At 40.5% G+C, this 23,425-nt stretch overlaps 1 protein-coding gene across 8 annotated transcripts in view; it reads left to right on the top strand.

Annotated features, from left to right (window-relative positions):
• PLEKHA7 (pleckstrin homology domain containing A7) overlaps positions 1–23,425 on the top strand; it is a 171,479-nt gene that overhangs the window by 63,377 nt on the left and 84,677 nt on the right. Inside the window, exons 1-2 of one of the 8 annotated variants that reach the window (XM_048947781.1) lie at positions 13,084–13,241; positions 13,356–13,535. The exons of 6 other annotated variants lie outside the window; for them this stretch is intronic. In XM_048947781.1, the coding sequence (XP_048803738.1) occupies positions 13,465–13,535 (71 nt within the window). In that variant the 5' untranslated portion in view covers positions 13,084–13,241; positions 13,356–13,464. Of the gene's footprint in view, positions 1–13,083; positions 13,536–23,425 lie in introns of those variants that run through there. One more of the 8 variants, XM_048947780.1, reaches the window with a different exon arrangement.

The raw sequence follows: 23,425 nt of genomic DNA, 5'->3' as shown, positions 1-23,425 counted from the left end.
CACTTTCTGATGTCATAACAGTCCAGTAATCATCACATGCATACTATGTGTAATCTCCTCCTATTTTGTTTAAATGACATCACAAGTAACACAGATGCCACTGTTCAAGGTTCATTTCTATTAACCTGTAATTGTATCAGCTGTTGTGGTATATTGCTTTTTTCACTGTTCTAGTCTAAAGACTAATCTGTCTCTTTTTCTCCTTTTTAAGGGAGAAAACCCTTCAGGTTGCATAGAGTGACCTTGAAGTAAGTTTGGGATCTTTAACTTGTTAAATACATGGGGGAAAAGAATGTGTGTTTGTTTGAGGCAGAGGTGGTCCTGTTCTGTGTGGTCTTTGTAGGATGTTTATCAACTATTTACTCTTAGAACTGGAAAGTGATGTGCAAATGCTGTGTGCTTCTGCCAGCAGTCGCATGTCGTTGGGGACTGTAGGGGAAAAAATTCATTGCCATCTGCCTCGTGCAGTTTGTGAGATTGCACAACGTGGGAACGGGTGTCAGGTTGTACAGGTAATTAGTGATAGTTCTGGATAAAATAGAAGAATGAACGTTTGTCAGCGCTGCACAGCTGCCAGGCAGGGGCTTCCCTGATGTTGCTCTAAGCCTTGTACGTGCTTGTTTCTATTTTTAATGTACCCCTAGGAATGTCTGGGACAACATTTGCTGTTATAACATTATGTAAATATTATTTCAAAGCGAGGCTAAGCTACTGTTAACTAATGTGATGATTTCAGCTTAAAATATTTTGTATTAAGCAGAGATTGGTATTAGCTTTTAAATTTTGTGGGCACCTGCAATTAAATGTAAAGCGATTAAAAGCAAGCACTGAGGTAGAAGGGACTGTCACTTTGCTAGGACTCCTTGTTAGTTAGGTTTCAGTGGAGGTGGTTGCCTGGCATTTATTTCCAGAGCACTTCTTTGCATGTATTTTCATTTCTCATCCATTAGGTAAATAAGAAGTAATGGGAGCATTTCTCAGCTTTGTAGGTTGTGATCCTGAAGTGATGAGTAGAATAAAAGCTTGGGGAAAAGTTTAATTTCTCACATGTATATGTGACCTGGAAAGGTAGCAGAAGGCTTGTAGTTTTCCAAATGTTTTTTATTGCATCCCTCAATAATAGAACGTGCTGGTTTTGCCTTTTTTATGTTGTATTTTGTTTCAGTCGAAACCTTCTTTTGTAAAATGTGCACTGTATGTAAATACAGTGTATATATAAAGAGAGACCTCCTTGACTTTCTGCCATGCCTCACGCATTGCTCCTTTGAGCGCAGCCCAACTACAAAGGCATGGAACAACAAGGGTCACGGGAGCTACAAAGAGCATTTCAGCCATGAGAGTAAACTCTTAGCAGCTCCGCAGTGCCTCCCCCCTCCCCTTCTGCTCCAAGTATGGGAGGCATTTCTGCTGTGCAGTCATAAACCATGGCATTTTCACAAAGGCTTCTCTGTGTATCAGCTGCATAACAAAATTGATGTTACGTACGTAACACATCTTCTGGACTTCGACAGAGCTGGCAGACGCTGTGTTGAAGCTCTCAAAGAATGTGGGTTGCATAATATATGATTTTACATGAACAACGTTTTAGAGGAAAAACAAACCAAACCTTTTCTTGCAGCTAGATATATTAGGAAGAGCTTTAAGGCAAATTTAATAGAAACAGTGTGGCCTACTTAAATTAGCATAAGATGTTAGATAATTATTTTAACATGGGGTATTATTGAGACCAAATGACTTCATTACCGGGAGCAGTTACAGTGAGATTTTTGGTTGGTTCTTGAGGAAGTTTGTTACAGAAAAGTTCTCAACAGGTTGGAGTGGTTGGACCAGAAGTCATCCTGTGATGAGCAGTACTTTGAAGGCAGCTTTAAAAAAAAGAGCAGAGCAACTCCTGATAACTCAGTTACTTTAAATAAGTGATCATTGGAACGTTTCAAGGTTCTTTTAATAAATGTACTATTTTGCAAAGCAAAAGAGATGGTTTTTAATTCACATATCCGAGGAGAAGTTTACAGATGTAATCCACCCATCCCCAAAAGGAATCCAGTTTTGTAAGGCCTTCCCTTAAAATCATTCCTGCACTAACTATTTCTGCTCTGCTTGGTTTAATTAGTCTGAGGAGGGCTATTTTTTTCAAAGATAATAATTAATTTTGCCTCATATAACAAGGTGATTAGCTTCTTCTAGATGGGAGGAAACACAGAAAGTGATTGTTCTCAAATAGAATTTTGCAAAGCTGCTGTCATCAGAGCATCCAAAATTGTTGAGTAAGGACTAACATAACAAATTCAAATAATGCAGCTCTGTTAAAACGTTGGCTTCCTGTTTCTAGGAATTATTACAATATTATATCCCAGTTAATAGCTTTGGTATTGAAATCGATTGCCTTTGTCTTGAAGCATACACTGGATGTGGTCATATTTGGGCATCGCCAGGAGTGAGAGGTAGTGCCATCAGTGCAAAATGGACTAATACCAAGTGCACAGAGCTTTATAAGTTGCATCGCGTGAGCTGATTTCCTTTTGTTTCTCTTCAGCCAGTTTGAAGTGCTGACATTGGTGTACAAACCAGAGTCCTCTTTTTGTGCCCTCTCCCTGCTGCCTGGTAGGAGGAACTACTGACAGTGGGAGGTGGGTGTTCTGCTGTGCTCATCTCCTCTCCTTCCCTAGGCAGAAGGAGAGGAGGGACTGATGGAGTTAATGAATCTTTCAGCAAATGGGGAGAGGAGAAGCGTGGTTGGTTTATAATGACTGCGCTTCGTTTTTGAATACTTAGGAATGCCTCGGATTTAATCATGAGAAAGGTTAATGACTGACTGAAGCTGATGGTCTGTAAACGCTTCTATGAAAAAGTATTGTCTTAGGTTTGTATTGGTGCTGGTTCCTTGCAAACAGATTGCAGTGGTTCTTTTGAAACCTTCTATTTTCTCCTGCTTTTGGGTACTAAAATGCCTCAGACAACATGAAGCGTTTTGTGCCAAATTCTTGCTAGCCCTGCAGCTTTAAATGTGCTGTGTTGATTCGGTACCATGTTTGTCAAAGTTTGTTTTGTGGTTAGAATACCTGCTTGGAAGTTGAATGCTGTTATCTGGAATAATTTAGCAAAGCTACTGTGTCAGTGGATGCTGGGTACTCCTGGAACAGACTGTTAGCACCACCTCTCTCCCAGTGCTTGCATTCCATGTTTGTGAAGGATCTGACAAGAAAGGTAGGATCATTTCTTGGTCATTGTGGACTTTGTTTTCAAATTGATGATTAATTCTTATCAAAGTGAATAAATATTGTCATTATTTCAAAACGTTTGAATATGTTTTGTTAGGAGGATGAAGAGTGGAAGTGTTTGTAATGCCTTGTAATCCAAAGTGATTAGGTTGCTTTGGCAGTCAGAAGTTCAGTTACAAATGAAGTCTTGCCTTGCCTTGTAATGGTGATATATTTTCCAGGTTTGAGTTTACTTATGCATTTTTTCTTAGGAAAAGTAAAGTTTCTCTGGTGAAGCACTTCAGATGATTCAGACGTCTGCAAAAAAAGATTCTTGCTTACAACTTGAAGTTGTGTCAAAATACAATCAGTGATATTAATTTGCATCTGGGATGTTTGTGTGTGGTTTAAGGTACGTCCTAGTTATGTGCTTTGTTTTGCGAAGGAGTGTCTTCTGTGTTCTTGGAAAACATGTGGCCCTCTTCTCTTGCACACTGCCACCCAAGTTTGGAAGTTTGCTTGCTTGTGTTTGGGGTTTCCATAGATCTCAGTGATCTTTTGGAGTTCTGTGCAGACTGTTTAGTCTTTAACAGCGTGACTGTGATTAAAATATGTATTGTATACTTCATTATTACATACTTCAGTTTCATTTCTTCAGTTTCAAGATTGTGTGTGATAATGGAAAAGAAAATAACAGAATTTAAAAGATTCGCTAGCATTACTTTTTTTTGGAGATTAAAGTGACAGAGCAAAGGATATGCCAGAATTAAATAAGTTCTGTTACCAGTATAGAATGTGGATTTTAAACAACTGGCTGTTCAGAAATAGTCGTATGAATATCCAAATTTTAGAGAACACAGTGGATTGAAATAATTGAGTTTATAGAGCTGAACCGCCATGTGGTGACACGAGTTGACCAAGCAAAAGTAAAAGTTGGGCTAAGCGAATTAAAGTTCTTCAGTGCAATGAAAAAATACAAGTACAATTGAAAGTGCCATCTGTCTAATTAAGCAATTAAATATTCCTTCAAGGAGATTGGGGTGACGTAAGCTTGATTAAAACTACTGCTCAACGTTTCTGTCTCATAAGCGAAAGGCATCTTCTCTGCTTCTGGTAGTCCAGGTGTTCCTCTGGGGGCAAAAAGGTAGAATTCAGTGGATAGAACCCAATGACTGACAGATGAATGTGATTTCTTTATTTTCAAGTGCTCAGATTACAATATAGTAAGATTATCATCACTTAACTTTGAACTGATTTAAATATGAAGTTCTCAAAATAATTTTGTAGCCTTAAGGATGATGTTGCCATCCTTCCTATGTCTGATGCTTTATTTTTTTCATCCTCACAGTGACCTTCAACTGGTTTTAATATGTTGAAGTCAATACTAAAAATGTTTTATCAAGAATATTTCAGGTGACTGGTAACAGTGAAATTAACTGAATGCAAGCCAGCACTGGCTTAGAAGCCTTAATTAGGAAGGCTTATTTTGGAATGGCTTTCGTTTGTCACTGACCTCAGCAGTTTGTACACTCTCCATTTTTATTTTTTTCACTCCTGCTCTTTAGAGCCATATTGAATTCTACAAACTGGACTTGAAAATGAAATGAATGTTTGATTTCTATCTGCATCACTGTTCTATAAGCTGGTATTTGATCTGAGCAATTGTCAAGGCATTAGCTACAGTTGATCTGTTAGTATGAATGTGTTCCTCATAGATATCAGGGCTGTTACCATAAAATGCCTTAGAGTTTAAAAAAAATAAAATCAAATCCAAAAGGACACAATGACAGTTCTCCCATTCGATAGACTTTGTCTTATTTATGCTGAAGACCAAAAATAGTCTCTACCTGCTTTATTTGTAGCCCTACATGTGCACACTCCCTACTCTGGGTCTTCACCCAGAGGCAGCAAAGCGAGGCTTGGATGCTGTTAAGTAAGCATCTGCTTGGTTGGTATTAATGAGAGTTGGATCTGTTCTACCAGGGAACTTAGTGCATTCTGGTAGCTCAATTAAATCGAGATTTGTTAGGGTCATGGGAGAGAGAAACCCAGAGCTGTCTTCTAAATGCAGAGTTATTTTTAAAATTGCTATCATACCAGCATTCCGCCTCGTACGTATGTTCCTGGTGACTGTATTTTATCACTCTGATACAGTTTGTGTGCATCCCTGTTTAATGAAATATCACATTTCCTGCTAGCTTTTATCAAAAATGTATTCCTATAGAATTTGTGTCTGCCAAAGAAAATCTAAGTTCAGTTACGTTGCTTATTTTTTGGTCAGTGATTTCACCTGGAAGTAATTTTTTTTTTTGTCTCTATCTCATATAATTTATTTTTAAGCAAGATAATCCCATCTCAGGCCCTGCACTTATTTATTTTTTTGTATACAGAAATGTCTTCAAAAATGTATTTATGGTTTTGGTGGTTGTTCAGAAGAGGTATTTCAGTTTTAGGGATCTTGAATTCTGCTGTACAGCAATGACTCTGTAACTCTCCTTGAACAGTGTGGAATACATGGTAATTCTGCAGCACACGAGATTTATACTCTTCTATTTATAAATGTAGTTCCCAGAAAATGGATCTATCTTGCCCAAATAGTATCTGGAGGCAGTCAGTACCTGGTACATGTCTTAAATATTTTCCTATGTAGAACTATAGGGAAGTCTTGCACACGTTGGCCAATTAGATAAAGTTCTCTGAGGAACTGGCTGGGATTCTGGTTTGTTTGGGGCTGCTTTAGGGTTGTGAATTTTTCTTTGTGTGTGTGTTTTGTTTTGGCTTGATTTGTTTTGGAACTCTCTCCCCAGTTCCTGGCCAGTAGGATGCTGGCACGCTCCCCAGCCCTGCTGCAGCCTCCCTGTGCCAGGCTGCTCGATGCGCCCTGAGCTCGGCGCAGTGCAGCACTGCCCTTGGGTGCTGTGAGCGCTGCAGTGCTGGGAAGAGCTGCAGCTCTGTCCTTCAGCTACCCCATCCAAAGCCAAGCAAGCAGCTCTGACTGGTGAAGTGCTGTCATTGGTGCCTACTGCTGTGCACCTATTGCTTTCCTGACCTATTGCTTTCCTGCAATGGTAGTCACTGCTGTAGTCTACCAGCAGGTGAAAGGTTGCTGGGAACGAGCCTGGCAGTGTGGCTAGATGACATGTTTACTCCATACCCAGAGTAAAGGTCGTGGGGGTGGTTTGGGCTGAGGAAGGGCAGCACTTCCTATAATGCTGAGGATGAGAACATCCCTCCAGAGCTCACTGGTAGCTTACAATTCCAAGACATGTGATGCAAGCTGTACACAGGTGTGGAATAACATCTGTGTATACCCGTCTGTGGGTAATGCTCAGGTTAAGCCCCAAAGCTAATAGTTTCCAGCCACAAGTTACCTGCAGCTCTGGTTTCAGCTGGCATTGCTGTTGGAGGGGAGGGCAAGGTCACAAGGAGGGTGCTTAGTCCAGTCAGTGTCACACCCAGTGAATCTGCAAATGTGAGGTTTCATTACTTGCTCTAGGTTCTTTTACAGCCTAGATATTCATCTTCTGTTCCAGAAGACATCCCAGTGTTTTATTGTTGACAAGAGGTGATTTTCTTGTTTATCCTGCAAATTGGTGTGGACTGATCTAGCCAGCTGCAGGGCAGAACAGCCTGGCTAAGAACATGGGACTTGGAAAAAGTAGCAAATTTCTTCTTGTGAATATGGGTTTGCACTGCTATAGTTCTGCCTTTCCCAATTCTGAGTAGCTTTCAATTCCTCCAACACAGAGGATAATCATTTGAATTGGAAGGGACCCTTAAAGGTCATCTAATCCCTGTAATAAATAGGGACATAATCCCTGTAATAAACAGCTACATCAGGTACTCAGAGCCCCATCCAGCCTGACCTTCAATGTCTCCAGGATATGGCATCTGCTATCTCTCTGGGCATCCTGTTTCAGTGCCTCACCACCTTTATTGTACAAATAGTTTTTCCTTATATCCAATCTAAATTTCCACTTTTAGTTTGAAACCATTTCACCTTGTCCTGTCACAACAGGCCTTGCTAAAGAGCCTGTCTCTTTCTTTCTTATGGTCCCCCTTCATATACTTGAAAGGCCTCAGGTCTCCCCAGAGCCTTCTCTTCTCTGCACTGAACAGACACAGCTCTTTCAGCCTGTCCTCACAGGGGAGATGTTCCATTCCTTGGATCAATTTTGTGTCTCTCTTCTGGATGCACTCCAACAGGTCTGTGTTTCTCCTGCACTGAAGACTCCACATCTAGATGCAGTACTCCAGGTGAGGTCTCAGCAGCGTGGAGCAGACGGGCAGGATCACCTCCCTCACCCTGCTGGCCACGCTTCTTTTGATGCTGCCCAGGATATGGTTGGTTTTCAGGGCTGTGTTCATTGCTGGCTCGTGTCCAGCTTGCCATCCACCAGTACCTCCAAGTCATTTTTGTCTGGTCTGTGCTCTCTTCAGCTTGTACTGACAGTGGAGGTTGCCATGACCCATGTGCTACCTTTTTTCTCTTAGTGGATGTTGATGGGCAGGATGCTGGCCGTGTTGATTTGCTTATGGGTCAGTGGCTCATTGGGGACCTTTGGTCACAGTGAAGAGTTGTTTGGCTTCCTCCTGAACGCTTGCTGAACAGTGGAAGATCATACGTCAGTTATCTGAAATCTAGATGAATATTGCAGCCCTCAGCTCTAGCTCATGCACTTCCTGTACTTGCTGTCATGGGTAATTGTGAGAGTACATGGCACTCCAGCTGCCCTGTGTTGTTTTCTGTCATGCTTGGTGAGCCACTGTGGCACAGCCTGCTGTAACTTGAGTCTGGAGGTCCTGCAGGATGTGACAATAGCAGAATGATGACAGTCTTAACGTGGGAAGCCAGAGGAAAGGTCTGGGTTCTTGAGTATCTAAGGGAGAGTAGATGGAATGGAGCGTTAAGCTACTTGAAAGTGGGGAGTGACACCATCTGAGGAGAGTGGAAGAGGCAAGGTAGTTGCTGTGGCACCTCACTTGAGGCTCAAAGCCAGAAAGGGGTGCTTTCAAGTGCTAGTCATGAAGTAGAGCCAGGCAGAGAAGGCAGGGGGTATAAGAATTACATAAATAGAATCCTTGTCAGGAGATGTATTTTTTTATTTTTTTATTTTTCCCTTGATGTGGAACTGGAATCTGTCAGAGCTGTGGAGGTTGTGCAGGACACGGCAGTATAGGAAGGGGATCATATGGAGAAACTGTGGAGAAACTCCCATTTCTTTGTAAAATCACAGAATCACAGAATTGTAGGGGTTGGAAGGGACCTCCAGAGATCATGGAGTCCAACCCCCCTGCCAAAGCAGGTTCCCTACACCAGATTGCACAGATAGGCATCCAGGCAGGTCTTGAACATCTCCAGAGAAGGAGACTCCACCACCTCCCTGGGCAGCCTGTTCCAGTGCTCCGTCACCTCACTGTAAAGAAGTTCTTGCGCATGTTTGTGCAGAACTTCCTATGCTGCAGTTTCCAGCCGTTTCCCCTTGTCCTGTCTCCACTCACCACTGAAAACAGTCTGGCCTCGCCATTCTGCCCCCCACACCTTAGATATTTATAGACCTGGATCAGGTCCCCTCTCAGTCAAAATGTGCACTCTTAGTCGTGCAGTCAGCTGTTGATTACTCTTAGACGTACCTATATTCACTTCTATTTGAAGATCTTACTGTGATGATGTAAAGCCAATGGAGGCTGAGGATGGGTAACAGACAGCCATCTTTATGTAGGCCAAATGGGATGCTGAGCTTAACACGCTTGTCAGTAGGCCTTTGTGGGTAGTGCCTCCCACATGATGTGAAGCTGCTTTTAACAGAAAGGCACTGTGTTGGAAATAGTTCCTGGAGGTAACAGAGAGGAGGGAAAGAGGGGCTGGAGGAGTGGGAAGCTACTGAAAGTGGGCAGGGAACAAGGTATTAGGTGGATGGCTAAAGGAGTACCTGAAAGGAGGTAGGTGGATGTGTATTTTGCTTTGAAAAGCTCAGTTTAATTGAGGCCTGAATGCAAGCATCTCCTCAAATGCTGCCTGTTTTCTTTTAGAGGTTGCATGCTTTTCTCTATTTTTCCTGATGTAACCTACTTGAAAATAACAAGAAGCCTGCCTTTTCTGCACCTTCTCTAGTGACAGTAATCATTACATCGTTACAGTTTTCTTCGGAAACTAAAGTGAAAGAACCTTCAGTCATTCCAATGATGAGTTACAAAGCCAGAGATGTATTATCGTTGAACCTAGTGTCCTGCTGCTGAAAAGAGAGAAAGCCATCCTTCAGCAACTGCATTAGACACTGATTTCTCACATGGACATTTTCTCTCAAGTTCTTTTCAAATCCACTTTGCTTCCTATGTTTTTACCATTTACCACCTCTGGATACTTTCATTTTCTGTGTGAACACCCAATTAGTCTTTGACTCTTGAATTTTGGGATTTTGGTGATAGTGTTCTCCATCAGTTACAGATTTGCCGTTCTTCTACAGTGCTATTGTATGTGTCCCTATTAATATGTTTTCTATGTGAGATAAAAAAAAAACACAATCAAAACACCATTATGTCTTCTAGGTACCTTTCATTATGTTGGATGTATTTTGTCTAATACTTTCTTTGTATGGGTCACTTATTTTCAAACTCCATGTAGTTTTTTTCCCTACATTTTCTGTATCCTTTTTTTCCCCCTATTTTAGTGTCTGGAGTATCTCTTTTCAGACAGGGAAAATATCAAATATAAAATATAGGAGTAAATTACTGCTTTATGGTATTGATTTTACAATAAATTCTGCACAGCACTTCATTTTATTTTTTAATGAATACTAACATTTTATATGCATTTTGATATATCATCACGTAACTGTCTGCAGTGTGCTTAGGTTTGATGGAGCTTATGATCTAGATTTTATGAAGTTAATTTAGATTCCAACAATGAGGTTAGTTTCTGTTTCTCCTTCAATCTGCCTTTTTACATTAAACTTATTTTCCATTAGTTTACCAAGAATGTTACTTCTCTGAAATACTGAACCTTTTTAATTTGTTGTTTAAAAAAATAATTATATTGAGTACTTCTCTCCAGTCTTTCAAGCAATTGCTGCAGTTCCTCTATGGCATCCATTTTCATCTAGCATGGTTAAATGGTGTAACAGCTAACAGGTCAGTTGCTTTCAAGTAGTAAGGTCATTGTAAGTTCTGGAACTTACAAATCTGATGCCTTATACTTGCTTTTCTTGTTTAGTTTTGTTCCAGCAAAGCCTTTAAGTGCAATGTGGCATGCTATGCCAAACAACCCAAATGTGCTGGGTTTTTCAGAAGTTTGTTTATGGGTACTAAAGTACAGGCACCAAATGCAGACAAACAGAACCGCATTTGGAAGGAAAGCTTTTTGTCTCCTTCATGGTGATGGCTGACAAATGGAGGTGAGTCCCAGCTATAGCCCAGTGGCACATGTGAAGAAGTGACAGGGGCACCTGATAATGTCGAGTAGCCCTCTGTGGGGGTTTTCTCTGTGGTCCTTACCAGATTTTCCCATCCCTCTTCCATCCTGTGCCTCACATTCCTTTCCTGTTTCCAGTTACGATGCTTACAGGTGAAGGATTCTGTGTCTGTAAAGTTCACTTTAAATTCAGATTTCGTTTGCATATTGTCAGCTTAGATATTCTCATCTTTAAATGCTACTTAATGCTCTTTACCCATTTAAAAACTGTATTGTTTATACCACATCTTAAAAAGTAAGTGGCTTTTATATCTAAATTGAAATTTCAGACCAAGAAGGCTTCTGTTTTGTTAGAGCTAGGAGCAGGAGACAAAAAGAAGGCTCTCTTCTGAATATTCCCACACATCCTTTCCCTCAAATACTACAGCCGTATTATCCCTTCATAAATCTTTAATCAAAGGATTTCAATACTTAATTACAAAAAAATGTAACCTCGCATCATTCCTCTGCTGTCAGCCAGTATTTTCCTTGTTATGTGGATAAGCCAGGCGTTAAGGTTACTAAGTGATTTTTGCAGAATGGTGTGGCAAGTCAGAAGCAGGCCCTGATTTATAAGCCTGCAATCTGCTGACTTGACACTAAGCTGGCAAATCAAATGGGAGCCCCCGAAATCCTGGCTGGGACTAAGGAAAACCCTTCTGAGATGAGAATTACTGGATGAATGTGCTAATGCTGATTGCTGCTAAGCAGGCACCAGATAAAAGGTGCGTGAATATACAAGATGGAGACCAAGGTGACTTAGGGACACATATATGAGGTTGCTGCTGTGTCTGAATGTAGCAGGACATCTTGTGTGGCCTTATCCCACAGCCCGTGTGGGTTATGATAGCAGTGGGTTTTGGAATTCTTGCTCCATAGAGACATAATATTTCTGATAGCCATTTTTCAAGCGTATTTGTAGAAGTTCAGCTGATAGCAGGCATCATTTGTGCTTGACCTGCCTTGTGTAGTTTCTTCTGTACAGCAGGGAGAGGTGTAAAAACTGCTAAGTGATGTGTCCAGCAGCCTGCACGTGTATCCATTAGGCTTATAGAAAATGTACTTCTGTGGGCAAACCTTGCTGTGCTTGTGCTGTTCTGGCACTTTTATGGTACTTGAGGAATTGGTGCCCGAAGCAGCGGCCTGTGCTATCCGTGTGTTCATGTGAGCACAGTCACCAGCTGCTGGTGGATTCCTGTGTTGGGAACAGTCAGCTACTTGATAGATCTCTGCGTGATTGTTAATTAATCAGCGTTCCCAATTTGTTGAGCACCAACTCCTCGTTATGTGTTTTCTGATTGCTGCTCCTGTTTGTTTTTCCCCTACTGTTTCATCTCCATTTGAAACGTTGATATCATGTTGCAAAATAAAAGTGCCCTTTTTTATACCTCGACACCTAGTAAGGTGAAACATCACAGTGCTGTTCAGACTATGGGAACAGCTGAGTGTTCCAAATCAGTAACAGAGCGTCTCAGCGAGGTTGGAGTTACTTTAAGGTGCATTAAAGATGAAAGAACAAGTTTCCATTATTTTAAGTCAGGTGTTAGAAGTTATCTGAAGTTAGTGACAAAGTTTTGCACAGGTTTCCTCATGGCTGAGATATTGATTAGAAACTTGCAATAAGCCAAGTGAAATCGATTCAACCGTCTTCCAAAGCTGAGAGACAAAACATAAATAACATGTGGGTGAGTTAAATTACCCATTTTAATGTTCTCCAGTGGGGGCGGAACAGGTAATGAAATGCATTTTGCATCTGTTCTAGTTACTATTCTGCTAAAAGGAAGCAAGTCTTCACATGAGAGCACCGTACCCCTGCTTTGTGCTCAGCAGTGCAGGTAAATAACCCCATGGTTATGTTTGACATTGGCCATGCTGCCCGGCCGCTCACGTGCCTTCCTGCTTGGTAAATGTCTTTCCCCTTCCTGAAGAAGGCATGCACAGAATGAACTTTCATGTAACTCATTATTGTACTTGATATCAAAAGAAATGTTGCTTTTGATATTTCTTTGATTTAAACTGTAGTTAAATCCTGCAGGGGTGCAGACAGATAATTTCATTTCTCTATTCAGTAGCTGAAGTAATGTTGCTCGAAATCCCGGCTCTGATTCTCCCCTCCTGCCTTCCCGTGTTTGAAAGGGTAGCATGGTGCAATTCTTTATTAGCAGAGGAAAGCTCCATGTGCTTTTTAATACTCCTGTAAAGTGCAGAAATGCATTCTGACGGTGCTTATAAAACAATCGTGTGCATCGTAGGTTTAACTGAGAATTTTAGAAGGATTGACTGTCGCTGTGCTCAAGGTCACGGCTCTCATGCATTTCCAAGGAAATCCTCGTCGCGGGCTGAAATCGCCTTCCACCCGCAGTCCCGCTCCTCGTTAGCCGATGGGAGGGATTTGCGGCATTGGCAATAAGTTGTGCTGCCTCCTGGGCGGCTGCCAGAGCCGGGCTGCTGCTGCTGGAGGCGGCCGGTCGCTTCCTCCGCCTGCGCGGCACCGCGCTGCCAGCGGGAATGCGGTGCGGGGCTTCGCGTCGAGTCGGAAGCGCCGGGCTGCCCTTGCCTTGCCGAAACAGTTGCGTGTCGACGGCGTTGTAGTACGTGATGTCACGAGGGTGTTGGCTTTGAGGAATTTCGCTACGGAGGAAGCAGTTTTGATAATGCAGGCAGTATTTTCAAGACCTTTGAATATGCTCTTGGTTTCTCTTTAGTTAGCTCGGAGCAAACGTACAGATGGATACGTGCACACGTTTGTTTTTGGTAAGGAATTAACATGCAGAGCGTTGGAGCCATCTAAGTGGATACAGTACCTTGAAGGCAATGTCGAGTCAGTCTGGATTTTCGAACTCTGTGCCTCTCCCAGGATACCCATTCTACCAGGTGCCATGCAGGTATAGCGTGTTTTAAGTTTTATTTTTTCATGTGCTGCTGGATGGGGCTGTAGGATGCTGCTTGCGTTTGCAACATTGTTGTTTAGATTTGTTTGCAGGCTGAAAATGAATAAGAAGACAGAATGAAGGTGATGAATAACATAAATTCATTTTAAGTGCTTTGTGCCTGAGTTTATAGTTAGGTTTGCATTTATTTTAAGCAAGATTTTATTTTTAAACACTAAATGTTTTTAGAGCTTTTCTACCTGGGAGAATCAAGCTGTAACCTTGGAGATTTATAAAGTGAATTATGCACTCTGGTTTTTCAGTCATGTACTGGGAATTGGGTATCTATGTTGCTGAGAATTGGAAATCACACATTTCTAGGAAGTATGAGTCATGTTAAGCATTTTCATGCAGAATGGCATAAAGTGGGTAAACAAAAGTGCTTAACTGCCATTATGCTTTCAGGACAGCAATTCACAAAACGTATGCATTGTGTGCGTAAAAGTGATAGATGCTTGTGATAAAGCTTAATTGTATGGGCTTCTTATTGCTTTCGTTTTGATTCAGCAGTCCTATTCTACAAAAAATCCTTCCTTCCAAGGGTTGAACAGTCTTGTAGAGTGGGTTAGATTCTACCCATGCAATTACCTTTCCTGCTGTAGAAGGCTGTAATGTTGCATAATAATCAGTGGGAATGCATTACAGTACTTTTTTTGGCTGAGGTGTCAGGTTTCTGGCACACCTTAATCAAGGAATGTTGATCTCCCTTTATTATGTCTAAATCTGAAGTCTCTGCCTCTTGTGCTGCAACAGTAACATAGGGAAAAATCTGAGTTGGAACAGGAGTTTTCTGCTGTTACTTGTCTTTCTATATGCATTTAAAGAGTAACATGAGGGAATAAGTTAATAATTAACACGTTCATATCCAGAGACTGCACCTGGCAAATGGATGTTGTGAACTGTGGAATATAAAGTGGCATAGATTAGTTTTGTAAGGCTGCAGTGATAGCCTTTTGGGAATGGAAAGAGTGGTAGCTCTGCATATTGTTCATTTGACCACTTTCCTGTGTATTCCTTGAAGAAAACCCCCTCACTTACTTCCTTATTTATTTCTCAGTAGTACTACCAGGTTGTCTGGTCAAAGGTAACAGCAGAGTTTTATTGAAACCAGAGTTAGCTATTTAAGGTCAACCACAGTGGTTGCTTGTAGCAATATATTTTTTTTCCTTTCTTTCTTTTTCTTTTTTTCCATCTCTTCCCAGAAGTAATCTGTGAGCTGCTCAGTGAAGCACTCAAAATGCTTGGACCTTACCACCCAGCTCCTGGGGTTTCTCTGTTACCTTCTGGGCAGAATGAATGAAGGGCCTTCTAAGTCCTCACCTCTCTGGAAAGGGAGGAACTAAAGTTACTGAACTTCTGGCTCCCTGTTGTTTATTGACATTTGGAGTTTTGAATTCTCTCCTTCTTGTTTCTCCCTTGGTTTTATAGGCAGTTACGTTGCATTTCAGTGAAGCTTTGTTCGATAATTCTCAGATGATTTATGTGATACGCAGCTTAGATCATTAAATCCAGTTTTAAAGATGTAGAATTGTGTAGATATATGTATTTCATTGCAAAGTCATTCTTACTGATTTAGTATAGAATTAATATAAAACCAGAAACTGTACATAGCGTGCAACCATGGATAACTTGACAGATCCAGCTATGTACAGTTTTTTTACCTGCAATCATTTTAGAGCTTGGCCTCATGCGTAGAACATTCCTTCAGAAAAGTGATATGTGGCCATTTCCAACTGAGGTGCGATAAACTTTGCAGACATGGAATTGAATTATGATTATTTCAAGCTAGTAACTAGTTAGGCTCTGGTGAGTGAAGTTTTTCCAATGAGACTACTGTTTATCATAAAGGGCTTGTGATCTCTGTGGAGCAGGGAGGATTAATATACATTATGCTAAATTCGTATTTTGGCATGTTAATCTAATATGGCTTGCATCTGGGATGGTGTCAAGTCAGCAGTTCCAAGTCTTGAGTTTTGGAAAAGTTCTGTTTTCAGAAAACTGCCTTTTGCATAGGCAAGCTTTCCTGCCTTGGAAGTGACCAAGGAGCAGTCTGCCATACTGAGTCACTTGGGGTAGCACTGCCCTTGCTTGCCTGTTGCCTGCAGAATGCATCACTGAGCATCACTGGCTTGGTGGCTGTCATCTCGAGCCATATTGCGACTCACTTCGGATACCCATGGAGTGCAAAACTGGAAGTTCTTGGCAGCATTTCCATATTTGAGAAAAGAACCAAAATAATAGCATTTATGTTGAGTTTGACAGTTAAGCTTCTTTCTTGGCACAACATAAGGGATCTGATCTGAACAGTAGTGGTAGAAAATATTCTGCATGATTGAAAAACACTTCCTCAAGTAGTTTATAGCCTTTGTTTTTTATATGATTGGTTCTTAATGTAGAGATTCAAAGAAAATATCACCATCTGTGAGTTCTGTAGCTTAAGATAAGTAGCAGCAAGTGTAAAGTCAGTACTAGTGGCTGAGCCTTAGCTGATTAGCAACAGTGTGCCAGTTAACACACCAGCTCCCATCTTATGTCAGCTGGGATGGCACTGGCCAGGTAGCTTGCATCTTCTGCAGCTGCTTGATGTTGTAATGCTAATTTTGTGTCATATTTCAGATAGGACAGAAGTGAGACTATTCAAAAGATAGTCTTTGAAAATATGCTTATTGTGTTATGATTTTCATAAACCTTAATCAGTAGAGATTAAGAACAAAGTTTTTTCTGGCAGGACTTGCAAGACTGCACTCGTGCTTTTTTTTTTTTTTTTTTTTTTTTGTCATGCCAGTTTTAACCTGGCATGACAAGAGGTCTTTCTTATAAGAACCTTTGTTATTTCCCTTTGTTCTAAGCTGCCAGTGGTTCTTGTTGGTAGCTTCATGAGTTTTCCTTTAGCAAAGAGAAAAAGAAGGATCTAGTGTGTGAGCCACGTTTACCAAATTGTCAATACTTTCACATTAGCCTCAAAGAGAAACACATTCAGAAATATTTTGGAGTAGGAGAAAAGTGTTTTGAGTAAGAGCTTCATAGCTTTTCTTGTGCAGAAAAGTGAGATAACCGAAGTCCCAACCCAGTCTCAGCCGTAGAGCAGTTGCTAATGTTTGTGTGAGGTCACTGATGCTAGGCTGGTGGACTCTAATGCTCTTAATGAGTTTTCTTTTCAGGCAGAATCTTTCTGACACACACATCTAGAGGTCAAGATGCCCTTGTTGTACATATAGAATCCTAGAAAGGCCTGTGTTGAAAAGGACCTCAAAGATCACCTCGTTTCAATCCGCCTGCTGTGGGCAGGATCGCCCACCACCAGGCCAGGCTGCCCAAGCATACATGTGTATGACTGGAATATAAAGCCACATAGCGTGTGGAATTTATGGTTTTCAGTGTTTCATTCTCACTAATACTTCTTAGGGCTTATTACATTTGGCATAGTCCTTTGGCTTAACCATATTCAAACCTTCTGCAGCCCTATGAAATGCTGGAACTTCACCTTTGAGGAAAGGTGGTAGAATCCAAATTCACAAGAATGGTGCTGCTCAGGTTGAGACATACAATAATACTGAGTAAATAAAGCAACTAGCTATCCGGGGGAAAAGGAAAACTTGGAATGTTGTGAATTGATGGTAAGTCTCTTAAAGTTCATTCAGAATGTAGTGTTGCAGATCCCAGCTGGTTGTAGCAATATGGTAAATAAGTTGTTGTAACTGAAACTAAGCAACAAATTGTAAGCACTTAAGTGAAATGGGAAAGAGGTGTTGCAGCCAGAAGCTGCTGTCCACTTCAAGTGTTGATACTGAATTAGCAACTGTTCCTTCAGTGTGAAAGAAAATACTAAAATACTTCTTTGCTTCTTTATATAATCAAGTCTGTGTTGCAAAGGCCGTAGAAGAAAGCCATTGCTTTTATAAGGAAACAGAGCAGTTGCTGAGCTTCCTTTGTAGCATCATCTGTCAAGTTTGGTGGAACTAAAATCTCTGAGAAATAATGAAGTCAGTGAATGATGGTCAAGAATAAAGTGAAGGCCAAAAATTACATTTAAGTATTTGCTTACTTTAAGTATTTGCATTGCATTAGCCAAACTCCTGGCTGACTATTGAATGCAGTTGTTCTGAATATTCAGAAGCATGCATGTGTATGACTGGGATATAAAGTTGCATTTTCTTGGAATAACTCAATCAGTTGAGCAAAGCTTCCTGTGCCTTTTGTTTGCTTTTCATTCAGTCATTCCCTTTCCCTGTAGGAGGAAGAAGAGAAAGGGGAAGGCAAAGCCATTGATGAAATATATTCAGAAATGTAGTATGCTAAATTGTAGCTGGTTTTAGAAGCTATTTCCCTATATAATTTGATTTTTATATATGCCTGTAGAATCTTTCTCACTGGGGAGAGGGAGATTGGCATCTGTTTTTGGATGGGTAAAAATTTATTTTTTGGGATTTGGAAAGAACTGGCGCAGATAGCTGGTGCTGCTCATGCTAGCATTCTCATTTAGGGCTAGAAAGGAATGCACTGAATTCATGATTGAGAGGGAATGACCAAAATATGAAGAAGAAACTTTATATAATTTATATTCTGCAATATTTGAAATGTGGACAGGCTAGTTTTATATTTAAATGGTTTAAATGTTATATAGTTGCTTTGCAGGCAAGTATAGAGACTGCTTTTAAATTGACTCAAACCAAAACAAAGAGAAGCCTTCTTTTTTCCCCAAGGAGCCTCATGATTAGAATGTCGGCAGTTACTTGGCCTTGATAGGATAAACAATGCATTAAAAAGCTTCACGTAATAAAAAGTAACTCATTAAGCAAGATTGAACTTGAAAAAAGAGTTTTGCTTGCAGGGAATAAATCTTAAGTACAGGCTGCTCTCTGAGAAGACAAAATAATAGGAAAACTGTTAGAGAAGAAGTTGATTGCAAGATTACTACCTCTAAACTCTGTTGAGAAGATCCAAGCATGAAACTGGGACTGAGAGATGTCAGTTAAGGTGCAGACTGCAGCTCCTGTATGGTTTTCCTCAGGTGCTCCCTTTGAAAAGTAGCGCTAGGTAAGAATGCTTTTCTTGTAGAATGTGGCTGCTATGGGAGGTTTCTTCTCTCTTGTTCATCTCATTCCCTCCTTTTTACCCCCAGTCTATTGTGTCCCCCTTTTTTAATCTCCCCAAGGCTGTCGGATTTGAATGGGAAATGAAAAGCCTGAGTGCTGTGCAAGCGGTCATTGAGTAGATGATCCAACACGCCTGTGTTGTGACCTACAGGACAAACTTTGGAACAGCAAGAGTGTCTATGCTATATCAGTGTTAAACTGAGCACTTGCAAGATTGTTTGCAGAGCTGTGCTGCTGGTTTTACCTCTGCTGAGGTATACTGGATATTGCCTTCCTTAGGCATGCGTGTCACTTCTGGCTTGCTTACCATGCGTTATCTTCTGGCTCCTCAAGTCCCTTTCCACATTCCAGGCATGGCTCGCATTACACTTGACAGTAAGGGTGCAATCACATGAATGCATGACAGATTGCTGCAATTCATTGTAACTCATTCTGTCAGAAAAGAGAAACTGTGGAAAAATGTAAGCATTCTAACAAAGCTGTCTGTTAGCCTCCTTAAAAGGAGACAAAGGTATGAACTGCATACAATGCAAAGTAACAGCTCTGATGTGAACTATTTGCTTTCCGAATTAATTCTTACCGAAACTTTGAATATTTCTTTGTGTTTATTTTGTCATATCTAGTATTTCAGGCTCTTGTGCACAGAAATGTAATTGCAGTTCTTGTTCTAATGATATTGATATTTGGCTGGCAGAACCAGTTGCAACAAGCTCTGCGTTACTTTTTTCTTCTAGCAGCTATTTTCTAATATATCCTTTATTATTTTTTCTTCAGAAAATGTCTGGAGATCTCAATGTAGCCGTTTGTATTTTTGTTATTCTATGGATTTCTGAAAAGGCAGTTTGCTTATTTTTGAAGACTTTTGCCGTATGCATGTAAATATATACTAAGTTGCTGTCCTGAGTGATAATGGCTGTTCAGAATTCTGTTTGGTTCTCCCTTCAGTTACCACTTCTACCTCAGCATTTGACTAAATGTACTTACAGAACAGAGTAAAAGAATTATTATAGTTCTTACCTCAGTCGTGTGCTTCCCCAGAGTTATGCTGTGGATGCTCGTCTTAGAGGTGAAACTGCCTGGGTAACCTCCTGCATCCCTTAGAACTCCTTGCAGGGGTTTGTCTTCAGGGTTGACTTGGTGTGTTAGGAGGTCCAGGTTATGCAGCAACAAAGGACCATCCAACAGTTCTGGGAGTTTGTGCTTTTAATGCATTGTTTTTAATCTTCACTGTCAAGACTAACTTTGAGCCTGCTTTACGCACAGAACCTTCCATTCTTTCAAGTATAAATAAAGGAAGCTGTTGGCTTGTAAATGGCAGAGAAGTCCTGATTTGTGAAGTACTTGGTGAAATATGAACTGCAGAATTTGGTTAAAATTTGGTTTGGAGAAAAAAAAGCTGGAGCAATGATAGAAAATTTCTAAGGCATAAATTTGCACGTTTTTCTTCATGCAAATTCAGAAGTTCTTATTAAAGAAGAAATGAGGACATTGCAGTAGCTTAAATGTGTTGTTTCTAAAACAATTAACTATAGGAAAATTATAACCAATACAGTGATTTGTGTTTAAATTTGGATGTGTCAACTAAGACTGAATTATAACAAATTGTTAAAATAGATAGCATCTATTCAAATAAAGTGTAGATTATATTTAGTCTCACTTTCTATGCTGCTGTTTTGACCAGGGTATGATTAATGACGTTGCGAATCCAGTTTCATGAGTTCTGAGATTCATTTGAAGGACGTTTTTCCTGCAGAAAATAATCATGAATTTGAGCACTTAATAAATGAGTACTTACATATTCTAAGTTTGTTTGGTTGTTTATTTTTTGCAAAAAAAATAGATCACTGCTTCCTTGTTTGCTGAGGAAAGCCACCTTAAATTAAAGGCACTTATTTGAAATAGATGTGGAGTCCTGTTGACAGGCAGATGCCTCTGTACACTGCTCACAGGACTGCAATGCAGATAGTGTTGATGCTGCTAACGTTTTTAAAATTTACCTCAGGTTTTCAGCTCACTTAGTGGTTCCATTTATTCATAACTTGAGGTAACACCTAAGTGTTACTGAATACATACCATCACACTGAAGAGGACTGCAGTGGCTGAGTGCATGTTCTCATGTGGGGGGGGGGGGTGCCTGGGCAGTATGTAATTATGCTCCAAGTTGTTCCTGCTTCCCCAACACATCTCTCAGACACAGCTGACTTCAAGTGGAAAATTGGGACCTTTTGTAAGAAATTAAGGTCTCATTTCCAGACATGTCTGTGCGTTGGCCCTCTTCCCTTGCAGATTCTCAGGTGTTTTACTATTATGTTTTGCTTACAGTGTCATGATTGATGAAAATTCTGTATTTATCTAGTCTACTGCTACCTCCTGTTCCCTTTTACCTTCCGAATTCCTACAGTGCCCTCACTTTGCTGCCCCTTTCATTGCTTAAAAACTTGTATCTGCCTTGTAGCTCTGCTAGGTGACTGTAGCTTCTTAGTGCTCTGTAGCATGTTTCCTCCCTATCCTGTCCTTATTCCCATCTATGTAATCCATGTTTTACCCCCTGCTTTAACTTCATCACTCTTTTTCGAAAATGTGTTCCTTGGCTCTCCTGTTAAACTGCATCAAGTTAAAGCTTGTCTTACTTGCTTTAAGACATGTCATTAGTTCTGTCCCTACTCTGGTTTCTTGCCAGGTTACTCCCTTTGTTTAAGTTTGTTCAAATGTAGCTGTAGTAAAATGATTCGTTTTACTTTTGTCTGCTGTGTGCTGGGTAAGACTTCTAGACTAGAAGTATGGCGTGATTTACAGTGCTTGTAGCTCCTTATATGTGTGAGTAATTGTTTCATTTATTACTGTTCTGAAAAGTTAATTGTCTTCTGTCTTTCTCAGCCAATTGTTTTTCCTGCTTTCCTTTCTGTCCTCCTGCCGTCTTCCACAGAGTTTCACTTCATTTTCCTACAGCCTGTTTGTTCCATTGCTTTGAAAGAAGCCTGGAGGAAACTAAAAGACAACGTAAGAGCATTGCTCATAATTGCGGAGTCTTTTAACTGTGCCTCTGTTTTCTGTTGGCAAGATGCAAAGAAAGGTGGGTTCCAGGTGATGTCAGAGGTCCGGAAACATTGTTCTTAAGAGTTTCTCTATTGTAAGTTGTTCACACTAATGAAAAGAACTTGTGTGCGTAAGGATTAGAGAAAAGAACGTACATTATCTTGCAGGACAACTGGATTTTAATTAGAGTGATTTTTCAGGTGTGTCTGCTAAGCACCTCTGCTTTAACTGTGGCTGTTTTGAGCTGCTGTGGGATGTCTGAAGAGTGTTGGTATTGCTTTCGGATGGGGAAAGAGGCAACCCAGTTTTTGTTCAGATTCTGAGCGCGGAAGAATGCACATGGAAGGATTACGAGCAGGTTTACTTTCTCTCTTCATTGTGTTACTGTAGGTGGATAAGAAATCTTGTAAAATGTAGAATATTCAATATGTAGCTTGTGTCAGTTTGTAATCCTAAAATCTTCATGCAGAATTGAGAATTGTTCAAACTGATGAGCTGCACTGGTCTGTTAATATCTACTAGTTTTTAATGTTCCTTCATTGGCAACATGCTATTTTTTTTCTTTTTTTTTTCTTTTTTAATGGATTTATTGCTGCTGTCTTTCAGATTTGCCCTATTTCTATGTGCTGAAAACAAGACAAATCTGCAGTGCATTTGCCTAATGTAAACCTTCCTATGACTATGCACCAGGGTCCATGATTTCACTCAGTTGTGCTTTCTCTCTATATTATTTTTCTGCCCACTCTCCCCCTGCTGGGTCATGATTTGCTGTATTTCAGATGCTAAAAGCTCCTGAAGACAAGCCCTTTCTTTTTAAGCCCAAGCTGTTCTAAAGACGTCAGTTGCTGAAATGTCATAATTTTCCAAGTTTTAAACTGAAATTTTCCTTACAACTAAGCTGTTGGGTGTTTGAAATCAGTGAGTTAGGATAGTTTCTTGTGAAACCAAGAATGTTTCTTGTGAACCACTGCGCTGTTATACCAGTGTTCAAGAAGAACAAGGAAAAAACAATCTGTGGGACTGCTCTATTAAGATGTGATGCTCTGAGTTCTTCATGTGATGAGGTACTCAGTCCTGGGGCCACTTTTCAGTTCAAAACGTCATTGTCTGTTTCCAGATGACAGCCATTGCTTCCTTTCTGCTCTTGATATATTCTGGATTCAAAGTTGCCATGAAAGGGTTCAGGTTCATCATTTGCACATACTGTTGTGCTCTTTTATGGGAAATTCTCGTGTATGCAGAATCTGAGGAAATCTTCCTTGACAACTGTAGGGTAAAGAGAGAAATAGGAAATGCCTTTAGGACCAAGGTGACTGTTCAGTCCCTGGACAGATGTCTGTAGGGGGTGCTGCATGGCCCTGCATTACTATCACAAAACGTCCCTTGGTCAGATGTTATTGGTAAATGTTGGTGTTTGCCTAAGAAAGTATTCTCTAATGAGAAGATGTTGCCAAATGGTGAGAGCAGAAGCAATAGCACAGATGGTATCTAAAGATGTAAGGAAAAAAAAATATCCATTTCATCCTGAACACCTCTGCCATCATTCTTCCCATCCAACTTCTTCGTTTGGTTCTGTTCTTAATGATTTAAGAATGTTTTTAATTTAAATGTTTTTATTTAATGGAGTCTTATCTTTGTTGCACGTTATATACTTGCTTACACGTCAGACAGTGTATGGATAGTTGTCTTTGCTGCCCACAAGGATCTCTAAGG

Source organism: Lagopus muta, chromosome 6 (genome assembly GCF_023343835.1).
Source record: "Lagopus muta isolate bLagMut1 chromosome 6, bLagMut1 primary, whole genome shotgun sequence".
NCBI lineage: Eukaryota > Metazoa > Chordata > Aves > Galliformes > Phasianidae > Lagopus > Lagopus muta.
The sequence above is the reverse complement of the archived record's forward strand: the minus strand, read 5'-3'. Positions and strand labels throughout refer to the sequence as shown.